Raw genomic sequence first — 14,925 nt, forward strand, 5'->3', positions numbered from 1 at the left:
CTTCTCAATAGAAGTCGCCATATGAGGAGTCGATAAATTCTATTCTCCGGCCGAGGAGCTCCTATTAGATGCAAACATCTCCATCCCCCATGCAAAGTAGTAAAAGCACGCGAAGCAGCAGCAGTACAAGCATATAATTTTTCACAGCCGAAGCAAGCGAATTCTTACTTGCACCAGTTCTAGTCCCGCAAAGCCCTATCTACCTGTCATCCGACACATACTGCTACTAGTACTACATCGCCACATAGTTCATTAATATTCAAGCATTTTCTCTCTCGAGAGGTTCTTCATCGTCCTCTTGCTTATTTCGTCACCCTATAGACTCTTCACCTTGGTTTGGCAGCAACAAGCCACAGAGTTCCCAGGTTTACAAATTGCAATCAGATCATCAGAATCTCAGTATAGGACAAGTAAACTATATTTTGCAATACACTAGGACTCAGAGGAAGTATGTTAGCTGTTGCTTCTTCCTCGAACCGCCGTCCCCATACAACTCGTTCCACTGTTTCAACTCGCTCATGATTGATCCCCCAGCTGCGAAACTGGCTGCAACCTGCGTGACATAAAGCAATAGAAGAATGGCAATTTCAGTAATACTCCTCCAGGAAAAAAAGTATGCAAAACATTTCAATGAGGATCATCCATGTCACAATTAAGAACTAATTACCGAGTAATTTCTGCAATATAATTGAACAAGAAATGGCATGTACAAGTTGGCCAAGGAACTGCTACATTTCCAGCGTTCTTGGTTGAAAAAGAAAAAAAGACAATACCAACAGGTTCAAATGCAAATTACCTAGATGGGCATCGATTAGTTTTAGTTTCAGAGAGAGGGAGAGAGAGTTGTTACCTGATTTTTGGCTTGCGTGAAGTCTTCCATGTTCAGAGGCCTGAAAGTCAAAGTTATTTCCTCTTCACTTTCTCTTTTTGTATCCTGATTACCTTCTTCACTCGCCACCCCTGCAGCTCTCTCGTTTTTCTCCTGCTAAGGAGAGAATAAGACCCATTGAATAGTTACATTAATCAATCATCTTACATAGAGTTGTCGCAGGTTCACCATATTTTTCCATTTTAATGAATTCATTAGCACTGTTAATGCGCTTACCAGCTCCTTTACTCTTTCTTGCTGAATTAACTCCCTCACTGGCCGGTAAGCAGCTGTTGTGCACAAGTTCTGCAACAAAACAATCTTGAGTCAGTGACATCTAATTCACAACAAATCCTAGAACAACATGCAACACGAGAGACAACCTTAAGATCACTTCCACTGTATCCTTCAGTCATGGTTGCAAGCTCCTTGAAATCTAGTCCTTCTTCAACCCTCTCTTTTGCGAGAAGTGTTCTAAGTATCATTTCCCTGTTCTCCAAGCTTGGAAGCCCGACCATGATCCTGAGCATAGGAGCAATCATCACTAAGAACTTATCACATCGTTGATACTTAAGCTAAAACTATTCTACTCTTTTACAAGCACCCAAGCAAGAGTACCTTCGCTCAAAACGTCTGATAATTGCTTCATCAAGGTCAAACGGCCTGTTGGTTGCGGCAAGCACGAGAATGCGTTCACCTTGTTTTGTCAACAGGCCATCCCAATGAGTCATGAACTCATTCTTTATCTTCCTCATTGCCTCATGCTCCCCCGCTCTGGTCCTTTGCCCTAGCATGCTATCCACTTCATCTACGAAAATTATAGTCGGGGACACTTTGGCAGCTAGAGTGAATAGAGCTCTGACGTTTTTTTCGTCCTCCCCGAACCATTTCGACGTTATGGTTGACATAGATACGTTGATGAAGCTGGCTCCTGCCTCTTTGGCGATAGCCTTGGCTAACATTGTTTTCCCTGTACCAGGGGGTCCAAAAAGCAATATTCCTCTGCACGGTTTCAGAAGGCCGCCATGAAATAAGTCTGGTCTCCGAAGCGGGAGCATCACTAGCTCTTGAAGGGATTCTTTGATCTCATCCAAAGCACCTATATCGGCAAATGCGACACCGATCTCATTCGCTGGTATAACCTCTGGCCTTATACGCTTCTCAAATTCATTGTCAGGAGGTACTTCCTACAACAAGAACGATGAGCAAGCACACCTTCCATCCAAACATAGTCTTTCAACGAACAAGAGTCCTTGACATTCGAGAATTATTACATTCTGAAATGCAACTGAAAGAAAATTCCTCTTCTTTTCTATTACAGCGCAAGGGATTATTCTCATAAGGTTACATGATGGAATTTTGCAAAAACTACAATATAAACATGAATTAAATGACAACAAAAACTTACTGCATGTTTGGATGGTGTCACTGCACTATCACCCTCTGTCTTTGAGGCTGTTGTTGATTCTCTAGTTCCACCTTTCGTCTCAGTTCCACTTTGCTTCTCAGGAGTGGGAACTTCGGCTTTTGTTTCTGGCTTCACAGTGGTGTCACCTTCCACTTTGGCTTCCTATTTGAGTCATATGAGTACAAGCATGCAAATTTAGTACTCTCCTTGATGATATCGATGTTTCAGCATACCTTAGACTTTTCAGCATGAGTTTCTAACTTCAACATATCTTTTCCACTAGATTTGCCTTCTTGGAATATGCTCAGTCCGTGGGACAAACTGTCTCAAGTCAAATTAATGACTATTTAGCACACCAAGGAAAAGGAAATGGCTGAAATACATTCTAAAATAGCAACATAACAATATTAATCTTGCCTCTCTGATGAAATGAGAAGCTTCCCATTCCTGTACTCCGGATCCTTATTGTTCATCAAATGATAAGATATAGCCGACATGACAACCTCTTCTATGTAATTACTCAGAACCATTGTATCAGCCACGCAAACTGATTCCAGGTCATCGCAATCGAGATCATTTGCTGAAAGGACTTCCATAATGTGAATTCGATTGTCCTGAACTTGAATCATCTTCATATCATCCTCTAACTGAGACTTCCAGCTGACAAGATGGTTTTGATCTTCTGGAGGCCTAATCTCGATGTTGTAGGGGAAAAGAGCAGCAAGCCTATCATCTACCTCGCCATAGTCATTATCCGGATCCAGAATTCGTGAGCCAAGGATGAGGACTGATCCAGACAGCTTCTTCAGCATTTTTTGGAAAAAGTTGTTTATCCTCCGTGATCTAGAAAAAAGCTTCTTGACATCCCTAAGATACAGCACTATGGGGCTGGATTTTGATACAAATGCCAATACCTGCAAGAACCATCCATGGCATTAGATAATAAAAAGAAGAAAAATAAAAACTTAGTTCCTGACTTGGTGCTATGTTACTGCAATACTGTAATTGGCTTCCCAGGATCCTGAAGCATGAATATAAATGACAGATTGATCCGAAAAGAAAAACTACCTTGTAAAGAGATTGAATAAGAAGCTTCTCGTCAAAAGACAAGCTGCTTGTGCGCTTGAGAGGAGCTAAAAAGGGGGAATAACATGAGAAGCCAAATAAGAAACAAGACTTTCACAGACGAAGGAAGAACTCTCTTAATAAGTATGAAGGGTACTATGAAATGACTATCACCTATGAATATGGTAAAATTCACCGTTATCCTAGAATTTTCTATAAAAACCAATCATCTGTGTCCACCATGAAACACTAGAAGCTTTAAAAATCTTGAGTTCCGCCAAAAGAAACTACACAGAAAATGATCAAAATCTTAGCCAGCAATGCAGAGCCAATTAGCCACCATGCAAAGAACAAAATTTGAAAGATTAGACTATCTACCATTAATAAATAAATTATAAAAGAGAAATTTATGAAACTTAATCAGCTTTTTCCCATCCAACTAAAGATTAGATGCAAGAGAAGACAAAGCTTAGCAAAAATTTTGCATGCAAAAACCACATTTTGCTTATGTAGAAGTGAGCTCTATGACGGAGATAGTGCCAAAACTCCAAGAATCGTTTATATCTATGCATAGCACTCTTTAGGAAAAGAAACTTACGAACTACTTCTGGGCTCACCCAGAGCTAACATTATAAATAACTATGAGACCATGAAGTGATATGGAGTTGAAGACTCCAGTCTGATTAGGTGATTACCCAACAATTTGCCAGTTTAATAACAAATCACTTAAACAGCACACATCATGGAAAAGCACAGTCAAGAAACCTGGATTAGAAGAAGCAAATTGCGTCGCGAGGTTACTGATATTAGCCGAGGCCGAGGCATTTCTACGAAGCTTCGGTGGATTGCAAGGACCTTCAGTCCCCCTGGAATTCCCAAGCATGCTTATATATGTAGATGAAAAAATAATATCGACAGTAGAACGAGAGAGCAAATACAATCTATATATTTCCTACTACTTTCTGCTTAAGATTACCTTGATCCAATGTCCACACCACTGCTTTGCCTCCTTAAGTTCCCTGCACGAGAATGTTATTGTAGCTAAGAACAACTAGCAAATCAAGTAAGCTAGTGAAAGTCGATTTCAGCATTGTCAGAAGAATGCTCCAACTATTTATCCAGACAAAGCTTGTGACCTCTACATTGAGTTCTAGTTCATCCTTTTTGTCAGTACCCTTTGAAAAGAAACCAAATGTACTGATGAAGGATTCGTTCAAATGGTGAAACAAGAAGAAAAAAATACCAGAAAGGTCCAACTACCCTTGATCAAGGATTTGATGAAGCCCAAAGGAAAGGACAAACAAAGCGGCAACTACTCCTGTACTAAATAACCCGGTGGACCAGATAAAACCTCCGATCCAAGATGTCTATTGTCAGAATTTCTTGACCAAATAGATCCATGTTTCTCTTAAAACATTAATGCCTATGGTACTTCACCAATCTATGTCAAAAAAAGACAGATTAGAGTCCAAGAAAGCATGTATCGTAGCATTGCTTATTTCTCAGGACAGCTCAACACTGTTTACGGAAGAATATCATACAAGGTGACACTGCCTCACATGTGATATGTGTGTTCAACGAAAAAGAGCCACCTCTAAAACACAACATAAACCTCTAAGCAGAAGCAAAGCCACCACCTTGGCGTACCTTTTGCTTCCTCCTTTTGTGAAAGGATTGAAAAAGATCCAAGTAAGCCAGACAACCGCTCCAGTGTTGACTCTGATGGGGATCTTTTGAAAGACTAGATAGCAATAATACAAATTAATAGAATAAATCTGGAAGCCAAAGTCTACCTAGTATACTAAAGCATATCAAATCACGGTACATTGACACTTCATCAATGGTAAAGCAACGTCCATTTTCAAGTGCTCATGTGTTGGATCAAGTCAAACAAGCACAAGTATACAAGACAACAAAATTGATCGAGTCAAGATAAGAAAACAGATGGACATACATATTCTTTGTTCGCGGTTCCATATTTACTCTGGATCTGCAAGGAACATCATAGATTTTAGAATGAGAACAAAACCGAAACCAACATGTATACATTTACTCCATACACCTACCTTCAGAGAAAAATCCGTCACATCTAGCAGCAGCAACTTGGCTTCGAAGTAATGGGCAAGAGCCTTGGCAAGCATTTGTTGGTAAAGCTCTTTAAAGTCATTACGAAAGAGAGAAGAATTATTTTAGAGTCTGCAATGACCATGCACAAACCAACATATTGATATATAATAGATTCACAACCAACCTGCAGGTCCAGAGAGCAAAATGGCGCGACTAGCAGGTGAAAGATTTCTTGTGTACTTAGAAACTTCAGCATGCTTCAAATGAACATATGCAGCACTAGTCAACAAAACTCGCGTCTGCTCACTGTTGTTGCAGTTGGAATATGAGAAAAAGGCAAGTAGCTATGAATCGACAAAAGTGGAAAAAAAGAAAAAACTGAAATAGCAGAAGTCAAGGGAGGCCCTCAAAGTCTCACAAAACAAAGAATCATGAATACTCATCGAAGACATAGAGAAGCACACCAGACACCTCCCACTCTATAGAAAGTTTGATAATTCAAGTATCTCCATGATCATTCAAGTACAAATTGATAACCGAGCTTCCAATTAAAAAATTCAAATGATAAAAACCCATTTCTTCCCATAGACCTTTGACCATTGTGAGAATTTTCACAAACTATAACATGGACATTGTTAGGTTTATTTTAGTACACATTCAAGAATTTTACCATTAAACTACAATACACGAAACAAACCAGAGAACACTCACACTGATCTCGAACTGTTCGTTCTTGATTCCATGCACTTTCATTTATAAAATTTTATAAAGCATATTGACGTAATCTTTGCTTTTTTTTTAACCCTCTCAATCTCCCATAAAGACTAATAGCACACAAATACGTGTGGCATGAGAAATTCAGAATTAGTTCAAAATAAAACCCCAAAGTTTTCTACATGAACCTTAAGCCCTGAAGTCTCATTCATCAATATTTCGAAAAATAGCTTTCTTTGTCACCTGGCTATTTTGCATAAGCTCTCCACTAAGGATAGGATGAAGAATGTTGCTGTCAAAGATGACTGTGTTCTTTGTGGAGCTGATGTTGAATCAAGGAATCACTAAATTATGGAGTGTATAATAGCTGAGAAAATCTGGAGGAAGAGATATGAGAAATGTGGGATAAACAGAGGCTTGCTTATTTGGAATTCCAAGTTGCAATGGGCATGTACTACTCGAAAAAGCAATTCTACTCCATGTCTCATCTTCAAGGTTGCCTGGTGTGCAGCACTTTATTATCTATGGATGGCCAGGCAAGAAGATCCGTGAAGACAGTTTTGTTGTTTTGAGCAATGTTAAATTTTCCCAGATTCATTTTAATGTTTATTATAGATACAAAAGAATGATAAAAAAAGTATAGGCTCTTCCTCTCAGTAGATAGCCATTTGCAGGAACTGGAGGTTGATGCCATAAATGATTTGTTGGAATTTGAACATTTTTTGTAGCAGAGATCCTCTGCTTTGTTTATGATATCAATATCTCACTGCTGACCCAGAAAAAAGATATTTAATATCCACAAAGAGCAACAGTTCACCTAAGCAGTTGAAAATTATAAAAAAACCACAGATGCCAAAAAAATCTGGATAAGAATGTTATATTCCTCAAGGATAAAGGGCAACAAAACCAAGAGCAGCAATTTATAGGAAAAACAGGCACACACAAAGAGCAGGCCAGAAATCAATTTGCCAGGATCACTAAAGACCAAACAATATTAGGGTAAACTCCTAAAAACAAAAGAAAGGTAATGAACAAACTGGCCAGGGCTTCACTGAAAACAGACTTGCTTTATTCGAGGACACCTCTTTTTTTAAAGATATTATCTGTATTCTGTTCGCTCACGATGTCTAGATATTACCAAGACATATCATAGCGATTAAGTTCCACTAGAGAATCCAGAAAAACAGTGTCGTTCCCTATCTGACATGATTATATATATTTGTCTTAGCCTGTAGGACCAAAAACCAATTAAATTTTGACCCATATCATTTGGGCAAGGCCTCTTTAGGACCAGGTGCAATAATCAACCCTGTCCAATCAAGTGGGACAGATGCACATGAACACACAAGTATCATTACAAAAGAGGAAAAGAGAAACACTGAAAAAGTGAGGCCCAGACAATTCTTGCACCAGCGTTTGTTCCGTCTTCACAAGAATATCCATTTGTTTGTTCAACACTATTATAATTGGGTTGCATTCACTTTTCTCTAAAAAGGGGAAAAAAACTTTCTAACCAGAGATGGAAGCGAGAGAATGTCATTGTGACCTGAGATAGTAAGGGAACTGGTCGAAAGTGACTTTGCTCTCTCTGCCATCAACCACCAGCCTGAGCATCTCCTTCTCCACTCTTTCAGCAGTGGCCTGGTCTGAGGAAGAAGCGTTATTCGCCCATTTGCTCACTGTTTGTCCTGATGCTATTCCCAGCCCCACCCCAACTCCTACTCCTACACCTATTGCTGACAGCAATATGTGTTTCTGTTCCATTGCCTGCTCTTTCTTTCTCTCTCTCTTAACACTCAAAAACCTGCCAAAAGGATCATCTTTTTAGTGCACACAAACAAATAATCAAACAGGGCGTGGGCCTATTAAAGATCAGACAAATGGGTTCAGAGAAAGAGCACCCAATAAAATCCCCTGTTTTGACCCAAAAAAAATCCCCTGTTCTCCTAATTTCCACTATTATTACTTACTAAAAATGTACGGCGAAAGGCTTGGAGATTTTGCTCGCAGAAAATGTTGGAAGACAAGAAAAATTCCATCTACCAGGGAAATCACGCTAGCAGGACAAGTGGAACTCAGGAGAAAAGCCTCCAGTAGCAGATTTCATCCAAACCAAAAACAGAGACTCGACACCTAAAACAAAAAGAAGACTTGACGGCTCTGGGAGTACTCAGAACATCCCAGTAACACCATAAAAATTGCAACTTTCGAGAGAGAAAGAGAGAGAGAGAGAGAGAAGAAACGTAAGAAATGATACCATCGCGTCCCTGTACACGGCAGACATGTAAAACGTTTCAGACAAAACCAAGAAGGCAGAGTGATAACTGACAAGCGGGTGCTAAAATCTGAACGTGTGAAGGCGAAACAAGCGGATCTTGCAAACCGGGAACCACCCCAAGAAACGCACCGTCCGATGCGAGATACGCGGCAGTTGGCGCAGAGGAGACAGAGAGTTTTTGGGCTGAGAATGGTGGAGAGCGAGACAGAGAGGTTACCGCTGATGATGAGGCGGTTCCTCCCCGCTATATAGCAGAGGGACCCTGCTAGGCAGTTTCTCTCGCCTCGGTTTACCTCCATTTCGAGAGAGAAAGAGAGAGAGAGTGTGAGTGAGCAAGAGGGAGAGTGTCCTTACCAATCAGCCAACGTGTCGGATTCTTGAAGGTATATTTTCTCTTCACCATGCGGTTCGACAGTTCAGTTTTCCCATTTCCCAACAAAGGTGGTGACACTGGTGAGGCGTCCACGTACTTTGCCTCGGCATGATCCAGGGATTGTTGCACGAACTGGGTTTTGTCCGAAGACGCTTTATGATCGTCGGAGAGCCACAGTTTTTCGAGCTCCATCGATCATAATCTTGTTAAGTTTTTATCGTAATTTATCTTAGCATGTCACAGCTCGAAAATATACTCTAGAGGTTGACCGAGCAGTTAAAGATCTTAAATTCGATAAATCTTGCGTTAAACAATCACAATGTCACAAGTTCATATCAATTTCAAGAGTGTTGCACTTCAACTTATGGTTGGACAAGACAATTCACAAAATTCGAATATCCCAAATATGAAAAAAAAGATTTGATATTTTTATTCAAATATGAAGTAACAGTTTCTATTTGCCTTGATTCCTATCTTAGATGTGATTGACACATTGAAAGCACTCTCGCTTCTTGATAATTTCATATTTAACCCAACAGTTCTCGTTGAATATTGCATATATGCTTAAGATATCCAATAATTCTTTTTGTGATATAAACTATCCATCAATTCTTGCTAAAACAGAATAAACAAACATCAACAGATTACCAAAACAAAATAGAGAATTTCCATTAAAAGGATAGTGTAATATATGGAATTGGAAGATGATTCTGAAAGATTACCTCTGTCTCCTCACAAACAAAGACGAGCAAATGAAGAACAGAGAAGAAATTAGTTTGTTTTGCTTTCGAGAAAATTCTCCACAAATAGCTTGCTCCCCATTTTCACACCACATCAATGGCTCCAAAGTGAAGATTCCGCCAATGGGGGAAAGTTAACAAGAGAGGGGCATTTGCTTGCATACTTTGTGCTTTCATGTGTTTTTGATTAATATTATTTGACGTTCTCAAGATGTTGTTATGTACTTTTGTTATAATTTTTCTCATATTAAAAGATAAATGGGGAGGATCAACCTAAATGATGGAGTTCGGATCAACTTTAGATAAAATCTTACTTAAACTCTAGCGGAGAATTTGATTAATGTGAATATATATTTAGGGTGGATCTCGAAAGATATGAAAGAAAGATCTCCCTCCAAGCCATACATACAACTTTCATCGAATACGGCTTTCCACAAAATTCGATATGTATCCATGAGATCGAGTATGGAATTATGTTTACTCACTTGAAATTGAGTATCCATTTCCCTCCCTTTCCTGCTAGGATTGGAGATCTTGTATTTTACATACCCATACGATTGAGTCCTTGGGTTTTCGAAATAGTGTAAAAATAAAACTAAGTGCTTCGAAATTTTCAACATATTATTTCTCTTGCAAACATTCATGTCAACACCCATGTCTAAAATGATATAACAATAGTTTTAGAGATCCGTGGAATGCACAGGGCATCTCGCTAGTGTCATAATAAAGGGCCTAAAAATCTTTCAACTCATGAGTATTATAGATAATCAAACGTCACTGGTCACTTCGTCGCTTAGTGGGGTAGGCTTGGGATTGAGCGATGAAGCGTCAGATAAGGAGGTCGCGGTTCACCCCCAAACAAGAGGAGAAACATATTCCTGTAAAATAAATGTTCACAATTTGAAATCATCCATATCAACTTACATCCTTCTATTGAAAAAAAGACTTACATCTTAGTTACTTGTAATTCAATGGTGTGCCATGACCTAATTGACAAAGTAGCTTAATTCAGAGGATTTACCCCCAATAGATGAAAATTTGAAATACCTTTCCCTCGTGGTGGGAAGGTGTTATGATGCCCATTAATGTGGGAAAACTTGCCCAGAAAAAGAGAACGGAGAAACTCGAAGTCTGAGCTGCGTTCCCAGACCGAACTATGCGATTTGAGCTTAATACGATTTGTCAATTCAGAGAAATTTTCCTGTGAATATCTTCCTCTATAGGCCAATCAGTCAACATGACTGAATGAATTCTGAATAAGAAATTAGTCTAGGATAAGTTCGGGAGGGACGATAAAATCCGATGCTTACGTAGTCGGACAAGCCAAGCGCGGAGAAACTCTTGCAAGTACAATCACGAGCGCTTCAGACCGAGATTCACGTCGGACCTTTTATTCAGGAAACGGTCCTAGACAAGAGTTTCATCGGCCCGTCGATATAGTTGACCTATGGGGTCATAAGGCCCTAGTTTTCTTCCACCCAAATCAATTATCGCATGTGCAATGTTACCATCTTGAAAGAAAACGGAAGGAATTTATGACACAAAAATACGCACCGATTGATCAAGTGACAAGACAACCTATATATCACGTGCTTCGGGTCCAACCATCAGACCAGATAGATCACACAAAACAATAGCCGTTACCTCATGCCCGGAGCTTCAGCCAACCCCACAAACTATATACTTTGCTTTCGTTTTCTTCCATCCTCGTACATGCAAAGCAGCGTAACTTTAATTCGCGTTGCATATCTGTCCCTCGGATCTTGTCATTCACAAAAGCACCAGGTATTCAACCGTTACAAGAAATGTGAATAAACAACTAATTGTTGTTAATCTAAAGATGAGGTTTCCTAGATAATTCAGTAAGACACTACTATTATGTTGCAAACTAAGGTGAAATTGCACATCAACCCTGGACAAAATTAACGCTTGGATGAAAACTTTACTGATTGATCACTAATTTACATGCAAAGCTACAAGCTATCTCATTAAACTAAAGAAAACAAAAGCATTCCAGAGGCTATGCAATAGCATGGATGGTAATAAATTCCTTGACCGCGTAAAAAGAAGACCCATCACCACCCCGAGAAAGATGAGAGGAAGCATCCTCTGTCCATTAAAATGCGCTAAAGCAAAGGCGACTGAGCTCACCAGTATCGCACACCAAACAGGCATGTATTTTGTAAGCGAAGGAAGAAGGAAACCCCGGAACACTATTTCTTCCCATACAGGAGCACAAACCGTTACTACAAGTGCATAAAGTGCCATCGCGATCGGATCCCGTGCCATAATTGACTGTTCAACACTTGATAGTGTTACAGGTGTAGAGGGGAGAATCGGCAATAGATCAAGGTTGATTTGCGAGAGGCGATTGACCAGAGGAAACAAGAGGCACCCAAGTGCGACGTCAAACTGCCACTTACCTTTTAGACTGAAACTAAACCAATCAGACGGAAGGGGATAAAACCGTGAGAGACAGCGGTGTAGGATCAAAATTCCGGCAATGCCTTCAGTCACATCAGTCAAGAGGCTATAGAGTGCCTGCCCTCTGAAAGTCAAAGATTCCTTGCTAAAACCTGCTATATGCACCGTGAATGGAACCAGCCATGTCCCTATAAACCAGAATGAGGTAACCCAAAGAACCATAACCTGCATCACGATTGAAGAATTCTTCAGACCTTCAACCATCAAGAACTTCTGATCACTCCAAACTTCTGACCAAGAACTTCTCATGCACATGGAGATTTATAGCAACTAAAAGGAAGTACCTTTAACACTGTCTCTGCTGTCCAGGGCACGGTCCAAGGCCTTCCAATTGCTCTGAATAATGCATTTACAGCCTGCATTATAACCAAAATATTTCTGAGAAACCTGTAGAAGTTTGAGAAACCTGAAGGCGTTCAAATGTGATGTGTCGGGACATGAAACTCTTACTTAAAACTAGGATGCCGCAAAACTATTCATTTCTTGTTTTATGTTGCTCTAATATACAGCTAAGCTTCTCTTTGTTAAGTTACGGGAGAACAAAACCTAAAATCTTCATTCTGGGAATGATCACATGAATCTTCGGCCTGTGGTCTCCTCCTCTTTTACCCTCTCATAAATCCTCCCCAGACTTTAAAATTTACACGTAGGGAATGTAACTACACCCAAGGCCAAGGATTGGCTTCTTTATGCTGGTAAAAGCAACATCAAAATGGAAAGCTCCTCTCTCACCCTCACTACTGCAATTCCAAAATGCAATTGGATTGAATTTTTATATCATGAATGCTTTTACTTGCATCTACTCTCACATTCGTACTCCTAGTTACTTCAGCATGACCCTGAATTCTAGTATAAACTATTCCTACAGTCAAGACAGTTAAGTCTCAAACATAGGAAAAGCCAGAATTCATGAGTGACAAGCGATTATGATTTATGACCTTCATCTCATTCAAGGAGAAAGTATCTTATAAATATGTTCTATAACTAGGTGGTTTGCGTCCATTGATAAGCAATCAGTGGTTGGCTTGCTTCTCCATATCAACAACGCAAGAGATGCCCAAAATACTTTGAATGTTCTAAGCATATACAAACATCACAACAAGACTTTTTCAACAAATTGCAGGCAGCCAGTGGGTGTTGACACTCTCAACAGTATCCGACATCACCCCAGAATTCTTTCAAGTTAAGGATAACAAACCATGCTCAACCCCCTTAAGTACTTGGATATCTTCACGGCTCAACCTAACATTGTGCTCCCATTCCAGAGCTTTCACTCAACTTACTTTACACACTAAATTGACCAGGAACGACCCGAACAACTCAGGCCATTTTCAGCAGAAGTCTCTCCCACAACTGCTCGGACTCTCTAGATGTCTGTGTTGCATATCAGCAATTACATTATCCTCTTTCCTAACTATTCGATTTGCTTCACATTGCTTTGTATTGTTTCTCTCAATTGACTCTAAACATGCATTGTGATCCGGTATACTGATGTTCACAGCACAGTTGAGAGGATAAGACAGAACTAGCTTTCCAACAAGGGATATAACTTTAACACGTTGCTCAAAGCCTCAACCAAATAAAGGCATACACAGAATTTCATGGCAAAGGAAAGCCGGCTTTGGTATTTTAGGCTAGGTAAAGTGTGCGAAGGGCGGAAGAACGGAATCAAAATTAATCCCAAAGCCTCTGAAGAAAAGACCATCACTAAGCCAAACCCTTGTTCCTACATTTATTCGTACATGTAAAAAAGTTCAGCCCTCTCCAACTCCGTAAAGCAGCAGATGTCTACTTGATTAGACTCCTAAGCATACACATTCTCTTTTCAGTAACCAAATGAGACTCCTCATCCACATGCCTCAGAATGATTCGATTTGAAAAAAAGGAAAGAAGAAATAACCTACCTCTCTAAATTTCGCTTTCCAGTCCTTCTGAACCGCTATTTCAGCATTCAATTCAGGCTCGGCACGTTCTTCCGGCAGAGCATTTTCAATGAATTTGAATCGCTGACTATCTGGAGAGAAATTCTGGTCCCTGAAGCAAGAAATCTTCCAATTCTGCATGGTCATCAGAGCAGCACCAAGACGTCAAGCAAATAATCAACAACTACCGTGAACTAGAGACCGGTTATCCCAATTAGAAGAAAGAAATTGCTCACGGCAAACAAAAGATTAACTAAACCTTCTCTCTTGATCTAAAAGCCACCACAAAAAGCAAACTTTATCGAAGAAACACGCAATCAAATCGAACCAACTATTAGCAAACGCAATCCCGATGCACGGCCGAAAATCCGCCAAAAAAAACGATCAATCACAACCACCCCTATATTCCTCCGCCCGCCGCGACGAGGAAATCACGAATCGAAAGGCGGATCGAAGCTCACATTTTTGGCGCGATTGCAGCAAGAGCCCGAGACCCCGGAGCCGCGCGAGAGGGCGTGCGCGAGCGACGCGGCCGCCCGCCTCGCCGGTACCCGAAACCGAGCGGCGGCAGGGGAAGGCGAGACCAGAGGGCGAGGGGAGAGGGATAGGGAGCGAGAGCAACAGGAGCTCAACATGGGATGGCGGTGGCGACGATGCGACGCGATGCGTTCTCAGGGTTGTTGGGAATCGCGCATCACGGAGCCTCCTTTCCTCCTCCTCAGCAGCAGCAGCAGCTCATGCCCGAATCGGATCCCGGTCCGCCGGCCCTATCCCAACACAGCCGATCAACCCAACCCAACCCAATCCAATCCAACGCAAGAAGAACAACAAGAAGGAGGAGGAGGAGGAGGAGGAATCGATCGGATTCTTGAGCGCAATGAACGAGGAGCGACCTAATCTTCCGATCAACGGAGGTTAGGGGGAAATCTAGGATGATTTGAAATGCGGTTGCGGGATTTTTTTCCCTCTAGGGGGTTAGGTTTGGGAGGGAAGGGGAGTGGGGGGG

The 14,925-nt window shown here is 40.7% G+C and overlaps 2 protein-coding genes across 4 annotated transcripts; both read right to left on the reverse strand.

The window, feature by feature from the left end:
• Positions 1 to 119: 119 nt before the first annotated feature.
• LOC115675410 (uncharacterized) lies at positions 120 to 8,726 on the reverse strand. Of its 3 annotated transcripts, none has more exons than XM_056318206.1 (17): positions 8,530 to 8,726; positions 7,669 to 7,926; positions 5,593 to 5,714; positions 5,408 to 5,496; positions 5,296 to 5,331; positions 4,989 to 5,082; positions 4,318 to 4,360; positions 4,107 to 4,207; positions 3,345 to 3,409; positions 2,694 to 3,190; positions 2,510 to 2,597; positions 2,277 to 2,438; positions 1,487 to 2,055; positions 1,252 to 1,390; positions 1,106 to 1,174; positions 851 to 982; positions 120 to 553 (listed from the first exon to the last, which is right to left on the reverse strand). In XM_056318206.1, exons 1-17 carry the CDS (start codon positions 8,697 to 8,699, stop codon positions 440 to 442), a joined length of 2,748 nt encoding a protein of 915 aa, XP_056174181.1. In that variant the 5' UTR covers positions 8,700 to 8,726; the 3' UTR covers positions 120 to 439. The 3 variants fall into 3 exon arrangements, with proteins under 3 accessions (XP_056174181.1, XP_056174180.1, XP_056174182.1); XM_056318205.1 differs by having other exon boundaries at positions 851 to 985; XM_056318207.1 differs by having other exon boundaries at positions 851 to 985; positions 7,669 to 7,908; positions 8,516 to 8,599.
• Positions 8,727 to 11,426: 2,700 nt separating this feature from the next.
• Positions 11,427 to 14,920, reverse strand: LOC115675610 (uncharacterized). The gene is made up of 4 exons (XM_030598333.2): positions 14,381 to 14,920; positions 13,902 to 14,054; positions 12,282 to 12,353; positions 11,427 to 12,162 (listed from the first exon to the last, which is right to left on the reverse strand). Exons 1-4 carry the CDS (start codon positions 14,552 to 14,554, stop codon positions 11,494 to 11,496), a joined length of 1,068 nt encoding a protein of 355 aa, XP_030454193.1. The 5' UTR covers positions 14,555 to 14,920; the 3' UTR covers positions 11,427 to 11,493.
• Positions 14,921 to 14,925: the final 5 nt, after the last annotated feature.

Source organism: Syzygium oleosum, unplaced genomic scaffold, assembly GCF_021117445.2.
Source record: "Syzygium oleosum isolate NSW1041296 unplaced genomic scaffold, Sole_v2.1 Sole_v2.15, whole genome shotgun sequence".
NCBI classification, from domain to species: domain Eukaryota; kingdom Viridiplantae; phylum Streptophyta; class Magnoliopsida; order Myrtales; family Myrtaceae; genus Syzygium; species Syzygium oleosum.